A 26,273-nucleotide genomic window follows, 5' to 3' on the forward strand; every position below is an offset into this window, starting at 1 on the left:
GCTCAGTGTGGCTTGGTGGAAATGGTCATGGAAGACCTACCCATCTATTGAGAAATGATCAGAACTGCATGAATAGGTACAGTGACATTGTCGGCACTTTGCATATTTTAAGTTCATAGATTCTACCCAAAAAAAGTATGGGTTTTTCATCCAGAAGTCTAAACCTACAGTTAGAAGACTTTATTTACGAATGGCCAGACATAAGTTTTGTATCACAGTTAATACACATTCGTTTGTACGTGTATTGGGTTTCAAGCATTGTGCTAAGTAAATGCAGAAAAACTGGTGACAAATAAGCCGAGTCCCTGCCTCAAGGAGGTAACAGACTGGTGATATGGGTGGTCGGGTGAGCAGGTAACTGCTGTACACCCTGATGAGGGCAATAACAGGGTCTCGGATCTGCACAGGGGGCTGCAGAGCACAGAGGAGGGAAGACAAGAAAGAGAGGGGGAACTAGAGGATGTTGGGAGTCAAGAGAGGGTTTCTTAACAGGATGGAAGAGACTTTTGCCTGTGTAAACATTGATGGGAAGGCCAGTCAAGTAGCAAAAATCAGACAAAAAAGAGAAGAAGATGGTGGATTTGAACAAGGCTCCTGAAACGGTCAGAGGAACATAAAGGTAGAGCCCCAGATGGATGGCCCCACTCTCACCCTGGTCAGGCCCAACTTTCCTTTGTGACAGGAGGGAGGAGGTGAGGAAGAGCTTAGGTCACATGTGTTTCGTTGAGTTTTGTAGTTTCAGAGAGAGAAGCAGTAAAAAATTTAGTTTCTACCGGATGGGTTCCACGTTCCAGATGAATAAGAGGTGAGGTTATCTGCTGAGTAAGAAGGAGTGCATCTCAAAGTCTTCCCAGCTTAAGACTACTGAGAGCCGGGAATGGGAAAGACTAGAGAGGTAATTGGGCAGCTCACAGCATGCGGGGGGCGTTGGAAACCATGAGTGAGCAGTGGCAGCAGACTGTGTGGCTGTGTATTCGTTTCCAGCAACTCTCAAAGCCCAAGTAGAATTCTACAAATACAGTTAAGGGTGGAATAGGTCAGTCAGGTGAATCCAAGGCTAGAGATTTGCAGGCAGTGAGTCGTGGGTTTTGGTAAGGGTGGGGTTAAGTGATGACCCTGAAGTGCAGGCTGCAATAGTAAGGAAGAGAAGACAGGAGGAGCAGTGAGAGGGAAAGTGGGGAGTCGAGAGAGTGCCAAGCTTAATGAAGTTTAGAATCGAGGGAGTGGGAGAAGCAGAGAGAGCTGAAAGGGCAGAAATTGCAGCCGGAGATTTTAACTGAAATTTGAGAAGTGGAGCAACTCTGGATGATGAAGGCAAAGGTGTGGCCACAAGAGTGGGCGCTTGAAGCAGAGTAGAGAAGGACACTGGCATGCATGAAGTCAAAGAACTCAGAGGGCATTGGGTGGGTTGACCAGATGGATATTGAATTGCCTTCCCTGCAGAGTTGAGATGCAGAGGAGACTCTGAGCCAAGTGGCAGGGTCCCCAGTGAAAATCGAAGGGACTAGAAGGGATTGACTTCTCCATTTGGAACTCTAAGATGAGAGAGGAATATGGCTAGGGGTATGAATCTCAAAAAAGCAGGAAGTTTACAGGAGAGCAGAGATGCATCGGCTGGAATGGTGTGGACAGCAAGAATGCACACCTACCTCCAGGACTGCGAGGATCTGGAGGACCCCAGGCCGGGTGCTGCAGGTGCCCTCACCCTCCTGTTGCCCAGCTCTGGGGTTGCCAGGAGTTTCGGCTGCTGGGTGGACAGCAGCAGTCAAAGGCCACGTAGTGCCATCTCAGGTGGAGGTGACACAAGTGGCAGAGGCAGGGAGGTGCTGTTCATTGGAGCAGGACTGCAGGGCTTTTGCCCAGGGCCTTATAACCATGATGGAACCTGCAGGAAGCATGGGAAGGAACATTCTCTTCCAAAGGCCCAGAGGAATCAGACTAGGTGACCACTCTGTTACTGTGGCCGGGGTGGGCTCATGGGTCCAACTTATGTACTGAACCCCAAAAGATAATCTGTCTACACATCAGTGCTTCGTAGGTTTCCCAGACAGGAGATGAGCTGAGCAGTTTGTACACCAGACCTCTCAGGGAGGATGGGTTACCACCTGGACCCGTGTTCCAGGGGCACAGCACTCCTTCCCACTTGCAAGAAATGCTTGTTGCTAGTATGAGCATAAAATGACTGGCAGGATCGGGGGTGAATTGGGCCTCCTGTCCTGAGGAATCTCAGACTGCAGTATAAAGATATTTCCGGTCTCTAGATCTGAAGTTTACAATGTTGGCATCTCTTTTAGGATTTAATGATCTAGATAGCTCATACCAGGGAGATCAGTTCATTTCTGTGGGATTTGGTAAACATTTCCATGGAGGTTATATTTTTTACTTTTTAATATCCTGTGGTTTTGTTAACTTACTGTGGAAAAAATAAATCAGGCAACAGAACACAGTGAACCTGGTAGATACTGGGAGATACAAAGTCCTGCATGACCCACTCAGTGCTTTCTGGACCCAGATATGTTTGGGTTTTTTTGTTTGTTTTTGTTTTTGAGATGGAGTTTTGCTCTTGCTGCCCAGGCTAGAGTGCAATGGCACAATCTCAGCTCACTGCAACCTCCTCCTCCCGAGTTCAAGCAATTTTCCTGCCTCAGCCTCCAGAGTAGCTGGGATTACAGGCTCCCGCCACCATGCCCGACTAACGTTTTTTGTACTTTTAGTAGAGAGAGGGTTTTGCCATGTTTGGCAGGCTGGTCCCAAACTGCTGACTTCAGGTTATCCACCTGCCTCAGCCTCCCAAAGTGCTGGGATTATAGGTGTGAGCCACTGCCCCGACCCCAGATATGTTTTTAAGTCAGCCATTCCATGTTGCTAAGTACCCATTGTGTAAAGAAGACTGATCTGAAATGCCTTGTGCCGTGCACCTGGGGCCAGACCCAGGCTGTGATTAAAGGGCAGCTTCATATTTACAATTGTTGGAGTGCTGTTAAATCTGGCTCTAATCTAAAGTAAAGTGTCTTTACTTTGGAAGCCCCATGAATGTTTAGAGACTCGCCTTTAAACAGTGAACCTCTGCCCTGGTGAATGTCTTGGCCATCTGCCTCAAGGCCTAATTCATGCTGGAGACATCCTAGACACTTTTTTAGCTGAATTTCATGACCATAGCTATTCCTCTTTACCAGACAGAGCAACTTCTTCCTGGTGTTGGCTAGAGATGCAGCAGTATTTGGGATTGACATTAACCGAAGAACACTTCCTATCTAACTGACCGAACTACAGCACACTCTCAACACCGGCATGACCTAGAAGGCTCCCCACATCCTTCGTATGTTTAGATTTACTCCTAGTGCGCTGTGGGGCTGAAGCGTGGACTCTTTTTTCCTATCTCAGTTCTTTCTACATGATCTTGTTCAGTCCCCTGGCTTTAAATTCTACCTGTAGGCCGATGACCTCCAAATATATATCCACAGCCGAGACAGACCCTCCAGACTCCAGACTCACAGAGCTGAGTCTCTCACACAACTTCTCTCTTTGGAATCCTAATGGGCATCTCAAATCCAATATGAGGCTGCCAATGGAGCTCTTGCTTTTTCCTCTCAAACCTTCCCTCTCTCATTTCCTCAACCCAGAGAATTGCTGCAGCGCTTGATGAGTGACTCAAGCCAGAAAGCTCAGCAGTCGTCATCAGGTTCTGCCTCTTTCTCATGCCCGGGAGGATGCGGGGGGCGGCCCCCTGCCCACACTCTGCTCCCTGGGAAGAATCGTGGGAAGCATGAGCCAGGCATCGGGACCCAAGCCAAGTGTAGTCCCTGCCACACCCATTTGCTTTCCCTCCCACAAGCTCTCCAGTCAGGCCACTCTCCCTCTCCACTACTCGCCCTCGCCCAAGCCGCACCTTGTCTGGCCTGGGTTACCGTGGGGCCCTTGGCCTCTGTGTCTCACATCCCTCTCCAGCCCACTTCTATCACCAAGGCCAGTGGCAGCCCCTGTCCCGCTTCTGCCCAGACCTTTAATGGCTTCCCACTGCTCTTCCAGCAACATACATGTTCTTCACCACCATCTAGAATGATCTCACCATTGCCTGCTTTTCCAGATCCCCTTCTACCCGTCTCTTTTTCTCTTACTGGCCTCCCTTCTTTTCCTTAAACATACTAAGCCCTCCTGCAGGCCTGAACCTGCCTCCAACTCTTTATGCACCTGGCTCACTCTTGGTCTTTGGGTCCCAGCTCAAACATCACCTCTTTAGAGGGGTTGCCTTGTCTACCTAAATGAGCTCCTGCAAAAAATGTCCAGCCATTGGCATATAGCAGGCCCCCTTATCCATGGGTTCACATCTGCAGGTTCAGCTACCTGCAGTCAACCACAGTCTGAAAATTGTGCAGTATTTTGAGAGAAAGACCACATTGACATAACTTTTATTACAGTATATTGTTGTAATTGTCCTATTTTATTATTGTTGTTGTTACTCTTACTGTGTGTGCCTAATTTATAAATTAGACTTTGTCATGCTTTGGGGGCAGAGGCAGAAGGATCACTTGAGCCCAGGAGTTCGGCCGAAACCAGCCTGGGCCACACAGCAAGACCCCAACTCCATAAAAAAATTAAATAAAAATAAAAAATTAGCCGAGTGTGATGGTGCACACGTGTAGTGCCAGCTGCTCGGGAGACTGAGGCAGGAGGATCGCTTGAGCTCAGGAGGTTGAGGCTGCAGGGTGAGCTGTGATTTTGCCACAGTACTACAGCTTGGGTGACAGAGAAAGTCCCCATCTCAAAAAAAAAAAAACAACAAAATGGGACTTTATCACAGGTGTGTGTATGTATAGGAAAAAACATAGTATATAGAGAGTTGGGTACCATCCAAGGTTTCAGGCATCCATTGGGGGTCTTAAAACATACTTTCTGTGAATAAGGGGCACCTATGTATTTTTTTGTCTTCAGTACATATCACAGTAAATGTTTATTCTATTTGTATACATTTTATTTCATTCTTCCAAATATTTATTGATCATCTATCTTGAGATGCCCCCTGCCCCCAGGTTGTAGGTCTGCGGATGTAGCAGTGAAACGAAGGTCTCTGCTTCCTGGAGCTTACATTCAGGTAGGGCAGTCAGGCAAGAAAATAAATAACAAGTAAAGTTGTGATACAACGTTAGGAAGTGAACATGTGATAATGAAAAACAGGGTGAGCAAACAGACAGAAAAAGCAAACAGTAGGTAACTGAAGGATGTATAATAACTTAATGATTAGCCAGGCATTGTGGCGGGCTTCTGTAATCCTAGTTACTCGGGAGGCTGAGGCAGGAGATCTGCTTGAGCCTGGGAGGTGGAGATTGCAGTGAGCCAAGATTGCACCACTGTACTCCAAGCCTGGGCGACAGAGCACAACTCTGTCTCAAGGAGAAAAAAACAAAACAAAACAAAAAAAACCTTAATGAATGAGAAGAAATCACCACAAATAAATGGGCGACAGGTGCTTTATTCAATAAGTGCTTTTGAAGTCATAAACTAGTTGGAGGCAATTAGTTTTAATGCATAACTCACTTCCTAAGTTTCAGGGAGATTAAAAAGTGTGCAAATGAAGCTGTAAATTAGAACAAAATTATCCTATCTATGGCGGGGTAAGAATGGCAAATCCAAAAGCATAGGAAAAAAACTCCGTAAAATGATTGACAGACTGCATGATAGCAGTGTTTCTGGAATCAAAAGAAAACATGGAACTAAGCAGTGAACACACTGGGGGAAGCATTTGCTCCAGATGGGGATAGCAAAGTGCTGTAATATGAATTATATTCTCGTAATATAAAAAAGTGCTAGTAATATGAATGTCGCTCATGTCCCCAATTCTGCAGCTTTTTTCATGCTTTTGAATGTTTCTTGAAATCAGGATGATTTTCAAATAATGTGTATATTCAATACAGTCATTAAAAATATGAAATCAATGGCATCTCTTACAAGCAATAATATCTTGCAATTAAAATGTGATTTTAAGAAGTGTTTCTTTAAAAATTAGTTCATACAGTTAGTATGTACACTTAAGTTCTCCGTAAAAAATAGCCAGTTCATTCATGCATTCAACAAATAATAGAGTGTTTACAATGTCGCCTTGGCAACAAGGTGGTAGGTGAACAGCAGTAAACAAAAGCGGCAAAAATCCTTGCTTTCAGGCACCTGTCAGCCAGCCACTGCTTCGTGCCCTGCGCACTACCTACCTTGCTTCTCAAATCAGTTGGGTTATTTTAGGGAGAGTAAGTACTTTAGCCAAGGCCACTCAGCGGTTAAGTGATAGAAGCAGATTCCAACTCAAGCCTACATGGCTTTAAACCCTGTGCTCTTTCCTCAAATTACCGTAATCGTCGGGCTAAATGAAACTTTCTCACTTCATCTCACTGACAGAGCTGTCATTACCTGGGCCCTCTCTTCCCACCTGCCTCAGCACTGACTTGAGGACTCAAGTTCGGAAACTGTTGGTGGAAATAGAAAGCATTTCAGTGGATGCCTCAGCCCAGGCTGGTGTGTTTTTAGCAAAAAAAAATAAAATAAAGAATGCTTTGCCAAGAAGACACATAAAATGTCTAGTCCTCCATTATTTAGGTGCCCTATGAGATGCTTTTAAAATTTTGCTAAATAATAGATATCATCCAAGATTTAACACATTTGAGCAATAAAAACAAGTAAACAATTCACAATCCTAGATTTTGGAAAGGATGGGAAAGAAAACAAACCATACACTATTCTTGACGTCTGAGAAATAGGTAATTAGAAGCTGTCCTAAATGGAGTTCTCTAGAAGCAAAACCTGTGTGTATGGGAGGAAGCAGGGTAGGCGGTGGGGAAAAGTGAAGCGACGATGTGGTCCCCACTGGAGACTGGCTTCACCCTGATCCCAGGGAGAACTCTGGAGCATGAATTGTACCACAGGGTCCTACTTGCAGGCAGGACACTGACCTTATACACCCGAGTGTATAAGATCAGCCAGTGGCTGCGTGCTGTTTGGATCTATAGTGGACGCGTCAGATGACTTTCACTAATGCAGAGTGGCTAGGAGTACTTCTCCCTGACAAGAAGATAGCTGTGAGCCATTAGTGGCCAACTCCCAGCATCTGGGGATGGGTCACCTGCCAGGTAAAGGATAGGGGATCTGGGTGAGACACCAACAGTGTCCCCTGCAGAAGGCCAAAGGGAGTTGAGTTAAGTTGGTAGATTGTCAAGTGGTAAGTTTTGCACATAGACAGGAGGAGCCCGTAGACTAGAGATGTTTGTTGAACACAGGCACTTGATATAAAGGAGGTTTTTGGTTTTTATTTTGTTTTAGGGTATTAATGTATTCCATCAGGGAAAATTTGTTTCTAAGAAAGGCGTCATGGCAGGTGTGCTCTGCAGAGGCTGAGAAGATTCTTATGGAAGTTTTCACCGTTATTAGTGGAAAAAAGGAAAACAATTAGAGATAAAATTGGAAACAATTATCAGAAGCTAGCTTATATAATACCAACTGAGTCAGAAAAATGATAATGAGTTCCTACGGCTAGCATACATTTTTATTCTAGATTTTTTTTTAATTGTATTTTCACATTGGTATTTTCCTGTAAATGCATTTTTTCCTAACAGTGCTTTGCAGAGAATGTCAACCCTTAAGTTTTCAGTCTACCAGTCAGCTGTGTCTCCTGGTGAAGGAGTGAAATGAAGGCACAGAATGTGAAGCCCTCGAGTTTTGCCGAGTAGCTCTGCCAGCACTTCTGCCAAAGCCTGCTGACACTGGATTACATGTAGGCCCACAAACGACATCAGCCCTTGAAACTAAGGAATAACTTGAAGAGTAACATGAAATACCTCCTTTCATAGATTCTGAGGCACACTCCTTCCACCTCCATATTTTAGCAACTCGGAAATCTGGATACATTTTATAATCAATGACATCCAATTACAATTGGGAATATTTTGTCTTTTTTCTTTTTTTGGAGTGCAATGACACGATCTCAGCTCATCGCAACTTCCACCTCCCAGATTCAACTGATTCTTCTGCCTCAGCCTCCAGAATAGCTGGCATTACAGGCATGCGCCACCACGCCCAGCTGATTTTTGTATTTTTAGTAGAGACGGGGTTTCACCATGTTGGCCAGGCTTGTCTTGAACTCCTGACCTCAAGGGATCCGCCCACCTCGGCCTCTAGAAGTGCTGGGGTTACAGACGTGAGTCACCGCGCCCGGCTGGAACATGTTTTCTTTCTTAGTGGCATATAACTAATAATGTACCTTACTGTTGTGTCAGACCCATATTGACTTCAGTAAGGATGACACCACGTTCAAGAGGCCAAAGAAGAGACCCGGAGCCAGTGATTGAGACCTAAACCCTGTTTACCGAGGGGACTTACATACAGGGAAGTCCAGTGGTGGCAGGCCCGACAGGAGAGCTGCTACCATTTGTAAAAAGCATACAGTTTACGTAGATCAGGTGCATCAGCATTCTTAGGGTATGTTTAAGTTATTATTCTTATCAGGTGCATCTACCATGCAGGGTCATTCTCAGGGTGTGCTGAAGTTATTGCTATCAGATGTATCTGCCATACGCTTACAGTCTATAGTATCAGATTCAGTGAAACAATGGTGGATTGAGTTTACTTTGTTTTGTTATAATGTAGTATGATTCTCATATATGTTTGAAGATGAGTTCTTGAATCTTTTGTTGTATTCAGTCTCCTCTTTCAAGCACCCATTGGCTCCTTTGGTATTGTTGAGATTAGCTTTACCCAGTATAGCAAGGTAGCTCTCAGACTATGGCTATAACCATATATTTGTAGGGAAAATTATCAACAGTTGTCTTGATTAATAGAAATAGGAAATAGACAGGAAAAGTGAATTTCTTTCTTCTTCTTTCAGTTTACATAGCAGAGACTGAGTATGAATTCTGTGAATGTGATTGTGTCTCTATTGGATGAGTGACAAATGGCAGGCCAAGACTTTAGCGTATCTTTTTTCTTAAAAATATGTTGTGGATATATGTCATTCTGCATTTGTCAGAATCCACAGAATGTACAATATACCAAGAGTGAGCCCCAATGTAAACTACATTACACTAGTCACCCCTATCCACAGTTTTACTATATACGGTTACAATTACCCGTGGTTGACCAAGGTTCAGAAATATTAAATGGAAAGTTCCAGAAATAAACAATTTATAAGTTTTAAATTGCATGCCATTCCGAGTAGTGTAATGAAATCTCTCACCATCTTGCTTCATCTCTTTCTCATCACAAGGAGTACAGTAAGATATTTTGAGAGAAAGACCACATTCCTATAACTTTCATTATAGTATATTGTTATAATCTGTTTGATTATTGTTGTTAATCTCTTACTGTGCCTAATTTATAAATTAAACTTTCTCATAGGTATGTATATATAGGGAAAAACGTGGGTACTTTCCATAGTTTCAGGCATTCACTGGGAGTCTTAGAATGTATCCCCTAAGGATAAGAGGGGACTACTGTCTGGTCTTTGAGTAATAATGATGTATCAGCATAGATTCATTGATTGTAAGACATGTACCACTCTGGTGTGGGATGTTGATAGCAGGGGAGGCTCCGTGTTTGTGGGGGGCAAAGGATATACGGGAACGCTCTGTACTTTCCGCTCAATTTTACTATGAACCTAAAACTGCCTTAAAAACAGTCTATTTTTTTACAAATATGTAACTATACAGAAAGCCTGCTCTTCTGCTTAGTTGTCTGTTCCTAATGACAGAGGCAGTGCTCTAGAGGCATTTCAGTCAGAAAGCTGTCGCTACCTGGACATCCATTCCCACTGGTCTGCTGTTACTCATTTGTCTACGGGGTGGGAAAGTTAGTTTGGAAGTACCATCCCAACAAGGCCTGCAGTGCCTAAGAGGGTCAGTCTTGGAGGATGTCTAAAGTAGTCAGGGTGTTTTACGACCGCATCTTCCTGTATAATCATTATCCAAAAACATTTGTTTTTGAGTCTAAAGGTGTTCTTTTCATACGTGTCTGCATAGAGCTCAGGAATGTATTTCAGATCAAAACGTATTAATCAGGTAAACAACATGCATTAATGAAGAATATAATAAATTCCTTCAGTACTTTTTTCATAGCATAGAACTCTGCTGTGAAGAATACATAACGTATACCAAGTATTTAAGATTACATGTACGCACATGAACACACACACACACCCCTTCTTTAAAGAAAAAAGAACCCATCCCCTTGATATAAACTGTTAGACTCATTTCCAGAATGTCTGTTGCCATTATGTCGATTCAGCCTGCAAACAAAATTTAACATTTTAGTTTTTTTAAAAAATCCACTTTTGGGAGGCCGAGACGGGCGGATCACGAGGTCAGGAGATCGAGACCATCCTGGCTAACACAGTGAAACCCCGTCTCTACTAAAAACACAAAAAACTAGCCGGGCGAGGTGGCGGGCGCCTGTAGTCCCCGCTACTCAGGAGGCTGAGGCAGGAGAATGGCGTAAACCCGGGAGGCGGAGCTTGCAGTGAGCTGAGATCCGGCCACTGCACTCCAGCCCGGGCGACAGAGCAAGACTCCGTCTCAAAAAAAAAAAAAAAAAAAAAAATCCACTTTTAACCAAAACTTCTTAGAATTATTTTTCAATATTAGCATAAAATATTTGTTGGTGTTTTGCTATTATTTTAACTGCAGTGGACAGGTATCTCCTTCACAAAAAGAAACTCAAACTGAAGCTAATGTAGATGAAAATGAAAACCAATCACCTTTATCCAATTACATGAGAGGTACCCTATAAGTTCTTCGTGTTTCTATAGAAACGTGATCTGCTAAGTTTCGTCTTAGAGGTATGATTCCCCAGAGAAGAGACGACATTTCTAATACTTGTGGGTTTTTTTCCCCCTTCCCAGGCCTTGAACCGGGGCATTGCTGCTGTCAAGGAGGATGCAGTTGAGATGCTGGCCAGCTACGGGCTGGCGTACTCCCTCATGAAGTTCTTCACGGGTCCTATGAGTGACTTCAAAAATGTGGGCCTGGTGTTTGTGAACAGCAAGCGAGACAGGACCAAAGCCGTCCTGTGTATGGTAGTGGCCGGGGCCATCGCTGCCGTCTTTCACACACTGATAGGTGAGGCTGCCGACCACCACTGACCAATCTAGCTTTGGCAATTTCTTATTCCTTTTCATTGATTTAAATATATTTATTGAGATAAGTGGTTTCTTTACTAATTATCTCATTTCTTATGAAATTTTCAGGGAATAGAAGGAAAGTGCTTGTGCTCCTAGCTTAAGACAATAATGTGTTTTTTCTGGGGAGCTGTAGTTTTTGTGTCTCTGATTCCCAAAGTAAAAAGGAGTGATTTCATTAGTAGGTGATTACACCTAGGAATAACATTTGGTAAGGCCAACAAAATAGCAGGTGCTTTAATTAGAGATATGTGTGCATCACTGTACTGGGTCATTGAATCTTAAGAATAAAAATAGAATGACTGTTATTTAGAATTAATGCTTATCAGCAGTGAGAACAAATGACAGATTGTTCTATTTATTAAATTAATTTGTTCTAGGATCTTATTCCATTTTATTCAAAAACAAGACTAAATACTTTTGTCATAGCATTCTTTCCATGAAACAACAGGAAAGCTGCATCATACATTCAGTGACTGGCCTCCGGTTTACCAAGACCCTGGAAAAGCAGCTCTCCTTCAGGGCTGGAGTTCTGCTGCTGCTGCTTTCGTGCTGGGAATAAAGCCTTAAGGGCATGATTTCTGAATGTCATGGCTTTAAAGCAGCTTTGCTTACCTGGCATAAAAATTGAGTGGTACCTCTATTGAAGCCAGTTACATAAAACACTGTGAATGACACTTCATAAACCCATTGTGTACCTCAAAATTGTTGCTGATTGTATAAAATGCATGGCTGTCAGTGGTGAATAAAGGAACCAAAAGATTAACCCAGACCATTTGCAATGTGTTTGCATGGCAGCTAATGCTTACTCACATAACTGCAAATCTGAATGTAAATAAGGAAAGACCTTTGTGGTTTTCCTTTTTAACGTGGCATAAAATTTTGTGCTAAGAGCAGTGTGGAAGAGAGTGTGTCTGCTGATGGACCAGACATTCAGCCAAAGCATTGATATTGATCCTTTAATTTGTGCTCGGAGCTTCAGGGCATGGAGTAAAGAGGAGCTGCCTCAGATTTCCTCAGTTTATGCCCTAAATGCTGACCGTGGACTGAGTGTTTGCACAGGTACCTGTATTTGAAGTAAACTTCTGCTACATTTGATGTGAGCCATTTTCAAAGAGTACATGTACAGCATTTGAAAAAAAAAAAAGCGCCATATATTTTGTAAAATAAGGGGCTTCCTTAAATGAGCAAATGAGTTCCCTTTGCTGCTAGCTCTTTTTTTACTTGGACTTATGAATAATCCAACATTCCCTATTTAGCCATGGTTGAATGAGACTTTGGGACTCAACAGCTAGTTATCAGTTGTCAGTAATTCTGGAAGAGAAAAGCTAAGCATCCCGTGTTATTGCAGTTGTCGGGAAGAAAAGGTGGTCATTGAAATAAAAATCAGTGTCATTTTAGCTTTTCAATTTTAAAATATAATTACAAAATTTTAAATTTAAACCAAAATGGTTTTCTATATCTCATATATATTTAATAATCATTATTCGTTTTTATACTTCTGCAATCACAGCATTTTTCCATCCACCAAACAAATGTTTTCCACAGTTGCTATGAAAGCACATATGAATTTCTTTGGAACATCTGAAAATCAGATTTTAATGATGTACCCTTTTCTAGAGTGTTGGCCTCCCTACCATTTTCTGCCTAAGTCTTGAGCCACTCTCCTGCCTCTGCCATCTGCTACGTCGGGCATCTTTGCTCACCTTTCTGCCTCCTTCTGTTTTTAGTAATCCTATAAGCTTTTCTATATCCAGATCCTGCCCATTTTCTTTCCCATAACCGTGGCCACAAGTTCCATGATGGGATGTTGCTGTCCCTCCACCCCCTAGCCATTCTTCCCACCGCTTTCCTACGTCATTGAACGTTGCCCTTCCAATGGCAGTCTCTGTGCATCACCTGTATTTGACGCTTACACCCATTTTCACTTCCTAGTAATCCTGAAAACAGCTACTTATATTTCTACTTCAGCAATCAGCTCCTGGATAACTATGTGTGTGACAGGGGAACACTGAGGTAGATAACACAGAAAAGGAAATACTCCCAGTATATTTGACTTGAAAAGCCATTGTATGATTTCAAGCAGTCTTCCAATTATATTTGCTTGGGCTGATATTGAAATGAGCATATATTCCCTACATGTACAGCTCCTGGGTGGGGCCTACAGTAAGTACAGGAAGGCTTGTATTATAAATTCATCATGCTGAATTCAGAGTGGGAATATAAATGAGATACATCGAGGTTTAAATTAATTTCTTTCTAGTCTTTTGTCCAGGCAAAAGTAGTTGAATTGTCTTCAACATTTCTTTAAGTGCTAGTTTCCCATCACCTTAATGAATGTATTTCCTTTTAGCAAGTTCTTCTAATTTTTCAAAGGCATTTATTTTTGACATGTGAGAGCATAGAGCAGGAAGAGATTTTCTTTTTGGGATTGGGACAGGCCTCATGGATTGAGTCATTTCTCAACCGTCTCTGAAGGATGAGGTGCATTTCAGCACTTTCTTCAATTTGTTTGTTTGTTTCTGAGACAGAGTCTTGCTCTGCTGCCCAGCCAGGAGTGCAGTGGTGCAACCACAACTCACCACAACCTTGACCTCCTGGGCTCGATCAATTCTCCCACTCAACCTCTTTAAGTAGCTGGGACTACAGGTGCACGCCACCACATCTGGCTAATTTTTTTGTTTTTTGTTTTTTTCTTTTGTAGAGATGGGGTTTTGCCATGTTGCCCAGGCTGGTCTTTGAATTCCTGAGTTCAAGCGATCTGCCTACCTGAGCCTCCCAAAGTGCTGGGATTACAGGCATGAACCACCACACCCGGCCAGCACAACACTGTCTAATTTTTCCTTATCTTTGTTACAGAACGGAGTCAAGAATTTGCCCTGTGCACTATAATGAATATTTTGCTACAGCCATCTAAAATCATCCCAACATGATGTTCTCTATGTTAGACTTTTTCTCCCCAGTCTGGATGAACCTCAACACTTCGTACTTTTCACTGTTTACTAATAATTTACCAATCCCTGGAGGATCTTCTTCACTTACAGGGGATTTCCAGTGCGGACATTACCAGCTCTGAAAAATCAGTTGCAGATGTGTCTTCTCACTTTCACTAACGCGGTGTCCCCTCTGTGCATCAGTTAATGGGTCACAGTAGGATGATTGAAATAGGCTCAGGTCAAAGAGCACTAAAAGCTTTTGCAGTGTCATCCCTCATCACTGGGTTTGCCCCAATAAAGGAAAGAAGGAAAGAACCTTTTACTAGGTCCTTTTCGTTAGATTTACTGTAGTTAAGGAATTATTTTTTCTTACATTTCTTTTTTTTTTTTTCTTGACCCCACTATTGAGCTAGGCATTCTCCCATCTTTGAGAACTTTGCGCATGGTAGTGGATTTCCCCAGACAAGGCTGGGGTACATTCCACTGACCACTCAGACACTTCCCTGGGAATGCTTGGTGAAGATTGCGAGGGAAAGATGGTCCCAGAGAATGTGCCCAGCAACTCTTCCTGCCCAGCCAAACCTTGTGCAATAAGCCAACAGAGCAGACACTTGGAATTGTGTTGGATTGAGAGAGTTGAAGTCTAGAAGGTCCACCGGACAAGAGTTACTGTCCATTCTATGCACACGCAGAGCCTGGCTCGAGATACCCAAACTGCACAAGCCTTGGGAGTATTTCTTGGCCCTTGTTGAGCAGCTGCAAGTATCTCTTTTTTAGCTGAACTACAGCCATGATCTGTCATAGACACCATTTTTTAAAACTGCATTGTCCTGCTAGATTCAGTTACAAAACAGAAACGAAGAGTACAGAGCCCAGGGTTTGCCATCACCACACCTTCATTTAGGCCAGTGATTGTGGTGCATGGAGGAAAGCATGCTGACCTTGCATTTGACCCCATTTGGGTCTAAATTAATTTCGCGTGCATGGAAATTAGTATTGCCTAACCTCCTAATTCACGAAGATGTCGAAACCGCTGCTGTGGATTTTAACTTTCTTTACACGTTTATTCTTAACAGTAACCTGTGAGGCCCTTGCCATGTTCTGAAGCTGCCTGGGTAGGCAGCAGAATTCAGGGGAACAAAACTGCAGGTTCCTGTGCCCTTCCAGTGAGCCACTAAAGTAATTTCTGGCCCAGTTCTGTTTGCCAGACTTCTCTTTTCAAACTTTTCCATTATTCATGGGTTATTAACCAGCTCTGTAAAGAGTAAATTAGTATAATTTGCCCTAATTTAAACCAATGAGGGTGCTAGGAGTGAACGGACAGTGTCAGTATGGTCTTACAATTTATTGCCATGTAGAAAACCATCCCGATCCTCAGCAGCTCAAAACACAAGCATTTATTTTTGTTTGCAAGACTACAGATTGGCTGGGTGGATCTTTGGAACTTGACTAGGCTCATGCCTCTGTGGTCAACTGAGGGTCAGGAGGTCGCTCTGCTGACCTTGGTGGGCTCCTTGTTAGCGAACATCCGGCCATCCTAGATGGCCTCTGTTGGAACAGCTGAGCTCTCCTCCATATAGTCTCTCATCCTCCACTAGCTTTGCCTGGGCGTTTGTAGACGGCTCTTTTAGACGGCTGTGGTGATGCTCCAAGTGAAGGGACAGAAGCACACCTTATGGCTTCCTGAGGCCAGGAATCAGAACCAGCCCACCATCACTCCCACCCACACTGCTGACCAAAACAAATCGCAGGCCGGCCCAGATTCACGGGGTGGTTCCTTTTAGTGTGAGGAGCTGCCAAATCATGTGACAAAGAGTAGGGATATAAGTAGAGGGAAGACTCAGGGATATTTTTGCTACCAGTATATCCCAGTCACTTTATTTACTTATTTATTTGTTTATTTATTTATTTTTTATTTTTTGCTCTGTCACCCAAGCTAGAGTTCAGTAGTGTAATCTCGGGTTATGGCAACCTCTGCCTCCCAGGCTCAGGTGATTCTCCTGCCTCAGCCTCCCAAGTAGTTGGGATTACAGGTGCCTGCCACCATACCTGGCTAATTTTTGTATTTTTAGTAGAGACGGGGTTTCACTGTGTTGGCCAGGCTAGTCTTGAACTCCAGACCTCAGGTGATCTGCCCGCCTTGGCCTCCCAAAGTGCTGGGATTACAGGCGTAAGCCACCGCGCCCAGCCTCTCAGTCACTTCTTTTAGGGGTTATGGATTTCAACATTTATTCAATCAGCACACTGGGCTAGATCCTGAGAATTCAAACATGAATAAGAAATGGTCTCTAGAAAGAAGCAGATCTCCTGCAATAAATTATTCTGAACTCCACTCCACCAAGTCTTGATGCCAGTGAGACAGAATTCTTGTTCTTGTGTTAAAATTTCACAGTTACTTTACTTACATTGTGCATGGGTTTATGGTATCTCTTCAAGACCTAGGTGATATTTATGCCTCCCAACCCTAACACTGGACATGTGTTGTCTAGTATAGATTATAGATGGGTGATATTAAATGTCTGTATCCCAGCCCAGATGCAGGAGACTGTCCCCTTCACAGCTGTGTTAGTGTGTGTAGTACCTGATGCATACGAGTCACTCAACACGTATTTATTGAAGTGATTTAAATATGGCCTATCAGCCATATAAACACACATACCTTGGAAATAATACCCTAGAAGCACAGGGGTGACATTACCTGCTCCCATGAAAAGCCTCGCAAGCTGGTCACGGTGGGTCAATAACAGCACCTGTGAGACTTTCAAACATTGAGAACTTGGGAATTTGAATTAGAATAATGGTTCTCAAATTTGCATATTGGATGTGGAAAAATGTATCTAGACTTACTTCGGTTAATATTGACATTTTATGGTTTGTAACAGCTCCTGGATGAACAGGTTTGAGAACCACTGATTCAGAAAGGGCCTATGGCCCTGGCTGGCTGAGGTCAGTGGACCCGTGAATCTGAAGGGCACTTTCTGTGTCCCTTGTTTAGGAGGGTCAAAACTGTCAACCTGTAAACAGGTCAAGTCACTGTCTTCTTGCTGTTGCAGTGTCATAAAATTTGTTTACATCTGTTCAAAAACCTTGTTTAATTTTTTTTGTAATGTTCTGCTCTTCATAAGGAATATAGCCTGTTTTAGAACAGTCTTGGTAAGGCAGTTTATAGAAGCTGAAGGTTGCTAAATATTGCTAAGGCAGCTAGCCTGGTAATTATGGACTCTATGCAAAGCACTCTAAACAAATTACCTGCCCCCCATCCCCCCAATAGCTTTAGCTGGAAATAGCCCAGGGGCATGGGAGGGAGGGAGTCGCCCCAAGAGAGTGGGTGAAAACAGTTGTTGGGATTTTATACTCACAGCTCCCAGGGTAAAGTAACCTCTGTAGTTATAATCAGACTCCTCTATCATGTAGGGGAAGCGTAGAAGGACGTTAGAAAACCTGGGAGGAAAAGCTTCTTCTCGTGGCCTTCAAATATCTCCTGGAGTAGCTGAAAGAGGAAGAGACTGAAATAAAAAGAAGTTAAAGAAGCAAAGGCAGCCTCAAGCTTCATAGGTCCCACAGTACTCTGAAACCCAGGGAGCTAGGACAAGCCCTGGATGCTGAAGAAGGCAAGAGTTTGGGGACACCTTCCCACAGAACCAGAAAGCTGGGCTGGGCTCATCCCCAGGAGAGTGGATGGCGAATGCCCCAGCAGTCCCTAGACCCTGTAAATATTACATGTTTAGCCCAGTTACTCTGCATGAAGGCACGGTTTTTGATGTTTCTGTTAAACTATTGTAGTAAGTAGCTACCTTTAAGAAACTGAGGTTAAATTATATGGAGAGTTTATTTGGACCAAGATTGAGGATCGCCACTTGGGACACACTTCCCAGTGGCCTTGGGGAGTGCTCCTTTCAACCTTTGTTACAAGCAGGTTTTCAAAGGCAAAAGGGGCTGGGTGCAGTGGCTCACGCCTGTAATCCTAGCACTTTGGGAGGCTGAGGTGGGTGGATCACCTGAGGTCAGGAGTTCAAGACCATCCTGGCCAACATGGTGAAACCCCATCTCTAATAAAAACACAAAATTAGCTAGGTGTGGTGGCACATGTCTGTAGTCCCAGCTACTTGAGACAGGAGAATTGCTTGAACTCAGGGAGGGAGGTTGCAGTGAGCTGAGATTGCGCCACTGCATTCCACCCTGGGCGAGACAGAGCGAGACTCCCTCTCAAAAAAGGCAAAAGGGGACAAGGAATGGGCCGACACGAAGCCGCTTGACGGGAATACTCATTGATTTATGGTATAGGGTATGGATTGTGGTGTCCAGCATATGGCATTTTATGGCTACTTGGCATCAGTTCATCTGGAGCCCACATAGCAAGTGGCTTCAAGGTCATTATTAGCTCAAGGTGGGAGTGAGACGTGACCGCTGTCACACATTGTCACATTTCAGTGCATCTCTAGGCCTGATAATTAAAGGGGCTGCCCTTCCTCAGATGAGTTTCTTTTTCTTCTCAGCAGGGGGAAGCTTATGTATATTGATCTCTGTATTTCTGGGTACTTCAAGCAGACTGCATGCCCTGCTCTCAGCTGCTGAAACTCACATGTCCCATCCGATCTTCCTGCCACCCCAGAGTTTAACATGAAAATAAGCCTCTCTCTCCCTCTCTCAGAAGCTGCTTGTACCTGTGTTCCAGGGCTGCCGTAACAGAGTATCACAAACCAGGTGGTTTAAGCAACAGAAATTGAGCGTTTCACAGTTCTGGATGCTGGAAGTCTGAGGTCAGCGTGCTGCAGGGGTGGCTCCTTCTGAGAGATGTGAGGAAGACTGTCTTCCCGGCCTCTCCCCTAGCTTCTGGGTGTTCGCTGGCAATCTTTGGCGTTCCTCAGCTTGTAGAAGACTCACCCCGGTTTCTGCCTTCATCTTCACACGGCATTCTCCCTGTGTGCATCTACCTCTGTGTCTGAATGTCTGTTTTGTAAGAACATCGGTCACTGGATTGAAAGCCCGCTCTACTCCAGTATGACCTCATCTTCACCAGTTATATCTGCAATGACCTTATTGCTAGATAAGGTCCCATCCTGAGATGCCAGGGGTTAGGATTTCAGCATCTGAATTTTGAAGGGACGTAGTTCAGCTTATAATACTCCCCTTTCACCAATTCCATAGTCCCCAGCTTCAGCCACAGCAGTCAGGTCCCCTCAGCTGGTGTTTTATAGTGACCGTAACCTTCACCAGGGGATTTTAGCTCATGAGCTATTCCTAGCCAGCCCTGTGCTCTTGCACTTGGCATTGTGTTCGTTGCTCTACTCGCCTGGCACAGCTGCCTTTACCATTGCCAGTGGCCTCAGCTGAGAGGTGGGTGTGGGGACAGCGATGTGGGCAAGGTCAGGATGGTCTCCTTGCAGATCCCTGCACAGTGAACATTTGTTCACTGAATGAAAACACATGTGCAAATAAACAGCAGCAGCAACAATAAACTTTGAACAAAATTTCCACAGTTCAGCACCCAAAGTAGACCATTTGTATGATTAAGTAACATCTTCATTCTGGCTTTGTGTTTAAGCCAGCTTAGCTCATGTCTGAATGCAATTCTTACCTGGCCACAAAATCAGACAGGAGCTCTCCCTCCCTGCCTTCCCAGGTCAAACCTCTACTAATCCCCTTTTCATCTCTGCACAGCTTCTGATCCAAACGACAGGGACGTCACAGCTGCCTCCTTCCATCCATGTCCCTTGCTATAACTAATCCCATCTTCCCAGGTCTCTTTTCTTTCTGCCACGTGACATGCCCTCTCTTGGATTTCTCTTCTTGATGCCTCAGTGGTTCTAATGGCCCTGCTACCATGACACCTGGCACCTTTGTTCACCTGGCAGCTGACCTTCTGGTTGTTCACCTCTACCCTGCCTGGAAGGACTAGGAGCTTTCCTCCTTCACTCTCCTCGACCTGGCCCACCTCACTCTCTGAAGATTGTAGTCATTCCAGCCTCCCACCTCTTGAAACCACTTACTCACACCTCTAATACCCATAGTTGTAAGAGAATGAAAACTGTAGGCACACCTACTCTTACAACATTCATAAGACACTGTGAAAAACATGAAGATTATTATTTTCTTGTCTTTCTTTTCTTTTCCTTCCCTTTCCTTTCCTTCTCTTTCCTTCTCTTTCCCCTTTCCTTCCCTTCCCTTTCCTGTTTCCTTTCCTTTCCTTTTGTTTTTTTCCCTCCCCTTCCCTCCCCTCCCCTCTCCTCTCCTCTTCTTTTTTCTTTTCTTTCTTATAAAGACAGGGTCTCACTCTGTTACCCAGGGTGAAGGACAGTGGCACGATCATAACTCACTGTACCCTTGAACTCCTGGGCTCAAGCAATCCTCCTGCCTCCACCTCCCAAGTAGCTGGGACTACTGGCATGTCCCACCATGCCTGGCTAATTTAAAAAAATTTTTTTTGCTAGAGACCAAGTCTCTCACTATGTTGCCCAGGCTAGTCTCAAACTCTTAGGCTAAGCAATCTTTCTTCCTCAGCCTCCTAAAGTGCTAGGATTACAGGTGTCACCCATCTTGCCTGGCCTGTTATTTTTATATATAATCTAAACCTCTATCAATGAGGTAAAAAAATAGCTCAATATTTTATTTAACCTTTGGTAATAAGATCTGTCAGGATTCCTGACTAATACATTAGGAGACCTTTCTCCTTCTTCCCTATTCCTATTTGACACATATGCATTCATTCAGCCCGTACTGGCTTACTGCCTACTGTGTTCTAGTCACTGGTAACAAATTCTGATATTGGAAGGACTACAAAAGCACCTCTGCAATGCCATTTTCCAGCGTGCAGGACTATACCCTAAGTTGCCACCCTCTTCCCAAAAAGTGAAACAAAAGAACTGGCAAGTGCGAAAAAGCTAGCTTTAAAGTTTTATGGAAAGGCATATTAACATCTAGAAATTTTCTCTTAGTAAATAATTAAGAATATGTGTAAACATTTAGCTTCAAACCTAGCCACCAAGCATTCTTTTGTAGTATCAAAATGATGGAAACCACCTAACTGTGTAACAGTAGGAGACTGGGCAAGCTGATACTCAGCAAACTCTCAAAAAGAAATTAAGTTCATTGAAGGGAATTCAAAGAAATAAAATGTAGAAGCATATCATGGAAAGATGTGTGTATAATACAATCTCATTTTTATGTTAAAACACAGAACAATAAAAGAACTTGGTGATTAGAACCCAGAGCATTGGCTGTGATGTACTCTGGGTAGAGGGATGAGATTATAGACCATTTTTTTCTATTTGCGTATCTCATTTTTCTGCGACGAACAAATACTACATTTAAAATTGTTTTTAAGCTTTTGAAATAAAAAGAATATAAAGATATCCTTTTCTAAATATTTCCACATATGCCTTTTGACCCGTTGCAGCTTATAGTGATTTAGGATACTACATTATCAATAAACTGCACCATGTGGACGAGTCGGTGGGGAGCAAGACGAGAAGGGCCTTCCTGTACCTCGCCGCCTTTCCTTTCATGGATGCAATGGTGAGTAGAGAAGATCATTGGCTTTCTTTTTCTTTAGCTGGTGGTAAAATATACATAATATAAAATTTACCATTTTAGCTATTTTTGTGTGTACAGCTTAATGGCAAGAAGGACATTCACATTGCTGTGCAACCAATCTTCAGAACTCTTCGTCTTGCAAAACTGAGATTCTGTCCTCATTCAACAGTAATCCTTGTCTGCCCCCTCCCCAGCTCTGGGCAGCCTCCATTCTACTTTGTAACTCTACAAATTCAACTACTTGAGATACCTCAAAAGAGTGGAATCATACAGCACTTGTCCTTTTGTGACTGATTTATTTCACTGAGCGTGTCTTCAGGGTTTATCCATGTAGTCGCAGGTGTCAGAATTTACCTCCTTTTTAAGGCTGAGTCACTTTCCAGTGAATGTCTAGGCCACATCTTGTATATCCGTTCATCAGCTGATAGACACTTGCATTGCTTCCGCCTTTGGGTTCTTGTGAGTAATGCTGCTATGAACATCAGTGTGCAAATATCTGAGTCCCTGGTTTGGGTTCTTTGGGGTATATACCCAGAAGTGGAATTGCTGGATCATATGGAAATGTGATTTTTAATTTCTTGAGGATATAGCGGACTGATTTTCATAGCAGCTATACCACCAGCAGAGTACTCAGGTTCCAATTGTCTGTTGACTTTTAACCAGTCCATCTTGTCAATGTATTTAATTTTGCCACAAGTTCTGGTAGGTGGCAGGAAAGCCCATTTGAAAATTTTGATGCAGATACACAGTTCTTTTCTGATATACTCAGGATCAAAGGATCAGAATCACTTTCTGATAAACTTACCACTTGTGTGGCACAGACACCCACAGTTTCAGAGTAAGAATCTGTTGAACATACTGGCAGGGATTCATTATTTTAATAACCAGCTTTACCCCGTTAGCTCAGGGCTGCCCACTTCCATAAATTCTTTGTCATGATACCGAGGAGTGCTTAAACAGCGCTTTCATTCTCTTCTGCTGTCTTATAAATATAAAAAAGACTTAGCAAAAAAGGAAAAAAATAGATATATGTATATGTTTTCCAGTAAGGTCCAGTGCTGGAAAGTAAACCCTTTCCTTTGGCTCCATTTTGAATTATTCTTGGAGGGAGACTTAAAAATATGTTAGTCTGTATAGTTTTTTACCACCCCCACCTCAGGTTTATATGCAGTTAGATGCATGATGTAAGTGCATAACTGGCTTCCCTGCAGTGCCTGAATTAGCCCATGGTGGTGGCCCAGTTAGAGGACTGAAGGAAGTGGCCTTTCTGACATCTCTAAAGAGTCGAAGCCCAGCTTCTTGGCCAGGTCCATGCTGTTGCTCTGAGGTCTGTCCTCCCATCTGTGTTGGAAGTGGGACTCTACACACATAGAAGAGTTACAGTTATACGGTGAATTCCAGGAACTCAGGACTGTTAGTAAAAGTGAATCGCAGATTCTTAAGGACCTGGTATTCCATGTCCTTTCAGCTGTATTTATTTGCCATAAGAGACTTTCTGAAATCAAACAGAACACCAGAGCATTTGTAATTGGTACCCTTTTCTTCCATGTTTCTTCTGTAAATTCCCCCCAGAACCCTGGCATAACAGCACGAGATGGCTAATAAAAATGAAAATAATGAACATTTATAAGGACCAGATCAACTCCTCCCTCCCCACCCCCTCACCCCGGCAGCATGGCGCTGATGTATTGGTTGGAGAGAGAATGTTTAAAGCCAGGAAGCTTATTATATGGTGGCTGTCAGACAACAAAGCCAGCCCACAGCCGTGATTTGCAGATGGGCAGGGAATTAGCTGTTGCTCTGCTAGGTCTTGACAGGGACCTGGGGAATAGACCCTGCTTGTCGCATTGTGCGTAGCTCAGATGAAATGTCATTTCTGTGTCAGTCCAAACCAACTTTGAAGGTAAGAAGAGTGATCCTTAAACAGAGCCCGTCATGAACTTGAAACCTTCTCCAGACCTGCTGTTCCCCGGACTTTTCATCTGCTCCCCTCATAGCACCTTCCTCCTCATCTCCCAAAGTGTCAGGTCAGATCCTGCCCAAACTTGAAGGCAAGAAAACAGTAGACTCTAATCAGTCAGTGAGCGCCGGTAATGACTGTAATAACTCAGACCCAAATGAGGGCCCTCATGATGACGTGCATCACGTGGGAAGGATGCTGCTTTGGGACTAAGATGCTTGAGAGAGAGAGATTGTGTTTCCTCCATTCTTGGTATTCCTTCAGCTTTCCTGCCAGGCGTACAAACCTAATAGCGCACCAGTCTGCATGCAGTTGGTGCTAAATAAATACCTGCATGCAGTCCTTCACTCCACTGGAAAACTCTAACGTGGAGCCAGCCACCAGATCAAGTGACGGTAATTTTACCAACCAAAGATTTATCAGACCTTGGCGCTAAGGCTTTGAGGGGCTATAAAGTGTATTTCAGGAATGTCCAGTAAATCGCATCAACCAGAAACAGCATAATCCTGAAGGTGTATCTCATGCCAAATTCTTTTCTTTCTGGCAGGCATGGACCCATGCTGGCATTCTCTTAAAACACAAATACAGTTTCCTGGTGGGATGTGCCTCAATCTCAGATGTCATAGCTCAGGTAAATATGGTCTGTGTGTCAATCAGAGCTCCTCAGAGTCCCCTTCTGGCATGTGTAACTGATGTGTGATTTACATTCATTCACTGTGCAGTACCTTCTGCATTCGACCTGGTTTTGCCAGCACTGTTATATCACATAGGGACCTCAATAAATATCTGCTAAATGGATGAGAAAAGGAAACTCGCTGTAATAAAAGTATGTATAATCTTGCTAGAATACGGGTTGTAAGAATTTAAATTTAAATAAAGAGGTTTTGACCTTTATTTTTAAAGAGCTTGCATGTGAGATGACTCTACAGTCACACCTAGTACCTTTTGGCATGTCTTAGGGTCACTGTGCACTTGCCTGGGTGCCCTCTGTGTGGCCTAACACTATGTCACTGTGTTCTAGAGAGAGGGCTCTTAGGAATTATTCTTAAACGTTCTTATAATCCTCTGTTGTTACCATGCAGAGCTGCCATTCACAGGTCACTTCCCCACATTTAGAAAGAACCAGGAAGTTGATTCAGCTGCCTTTCCATGCTGTCTGAGAAGAAGGCCTACATCCCACTCTCTGTTGGGTCCAATTCTCTGAGCCCTGGCACTCAACCCTGGCTTTCTGTCCTTTCTTCTTCTACCAAGGATAGAGCAGGAACAATTTTAGTGGAAAATTAGATTGACTTCCTATGATTTATAAGTTAGACTAAGTTCCTACAGTCAGGGATTTGGGAGAATGATTTCTTCATAGAGGAGGAGGTTAGACTATATCTCTACATGCCCTTCCAAATTCTCATTTCTTTCTTTTTTCTTTTTCTTTTTTGTTTGAGACGGAGTTTCGCTCTTGTCAAATGGCATGATCTTGGCTCACTGCAACCTCCACTTCCCAGGTTCAAGTGATTCTCCTGCCTCAGCCTCCTGAGTAGCTGGGATTATAGGCACCTGCCACCATGCCCAGCTAATTTTTGTATTTTTAGTAGATACAGGGCTTCTCCATGTGGGCCAGGTTGGTCTCAAACTCCTGACCTTAGGTGATCTGCCCACCTCAGCCTCCCAAAGTGCTGGGATTACAGGCGTGAGCCACCACGACCAGTCTCATTTCTATTCTATGAACATTTCCATACATTTTTCCTTTCTTGCACACCCTGATCTCTTAGCCCCCTTCTTGAAATAATCTACTGTCGAACTGTTAGTATGAAGACCAATAATTTCCAGATTAATTGTGTTTACTCCATGGATCACTATTATAAGTAGTTTAAATGGATTTCTACTAACACATTGTGTGTGTGTGTGTGTGTGTGTGTAAATACTAGCAATACTAGCAACCATCATTCTTTGGTATGTCTTTGTTAATTTTCTTAAGAGTGAGTAGAGAATTTTGTCCCAGTCTTACTGTCTGTGTCCTCTGTGAGATGAACTAGACTGCCTTATTCACTCTAATCACTTCATTGGAAATTCAGTAAGCCTCTCTAATTTCAAACACTGGCATCAGCAAGTTGGTGAGCATTTGTGAGCACACATTTGTAGATGTGTGTTTTTTTAAAGGCAAAAAAAAAAAAAATTCCTTAACTTTGCCTGAAATAAACATAGTAGCCATCCAAGGACAGAAGAAGAAAAGCGTATCTCTGAAAAAGACTTTGCCAATACACCTACAGCCATTTTCCTCCTCTGTTTTAAACCTGATCCTGGCCCTTGCCTGTTGAGGGAAGGCCTGCAAGTTCAGAATAAACAGATCTGGTTAGTGGGAGCGTGAAAGCCAAGTTCAGATGCCATCTGGCTTCAGGCTGTGCCTGGTGGAGTAGTTATTTTAAACCTTGTTGCTTGAGTTCCTACCACAATTTGGCTAGGGGAATAAATTCTCTTTTTAAAGTCTTTTACCCTCAGGCTTCCACTTATTACCTGAAAATATTTGTTAGGTATGAAAACATACCTAAGTTGGTAATGAGTAAATAGATTCCATGCAAAGTACTTTGAAATACCACCTTGGCATAAATAGCACATAATCACCAATCACCAGTGATAAAATGGAAATCATTTATAATGCCTCAAATTTCAATGGCAATTCTCGAGGGGGGGGTTGTTTTGTTTT

General features: G+C 43.4%; 1 protein-coding gene across 1 annotated transcript in view; it reads left to right on the top strand.

The window, feature by feature from the left end:
* Positions 1 to 26,273, top strand: part of ANKH (ANKH inorganic pyrophosphate transport regulator) — a 153,577-nt gene that overhangs the window by 87,383 nt on the left and 39,921 nt on the right. The window contains exons 2-4 of the mRNA XM_007961244.3: positions 10,874 to 11,090; positions 21,482 to 21,600; positions 24,126 to 24,209. Of these exons, the coding sequence (XP_007959435.1) occupies positions 10,874 to 11,090; positions 21,482 to 21,600; positions 24,126 to 24,209 (420 nt within the window). The remainder of the gene's footprint in view (positions 1 to 10,873; positions 11,091 to 21,481; positions 21,601 to 24,125; positions 24,210 to 26,273) is intronic.

The sequence above is a fragment of the Chlorocebus sabaeus genome, chromosome 4, assembly GCF_047675955.1.
Source record: "Chlorocebus sabaeus isolate Y175 chromosome 4, mChlSab1.0.hap1, whole genome shotgun sequence".
Classification (NCBI taxonomy): Eukaryota; Metazoa; Chordata; class Mammalia; order Primates; family Cercopithecidae; genus Chlorocebus; species Chlorocebus sabaeus.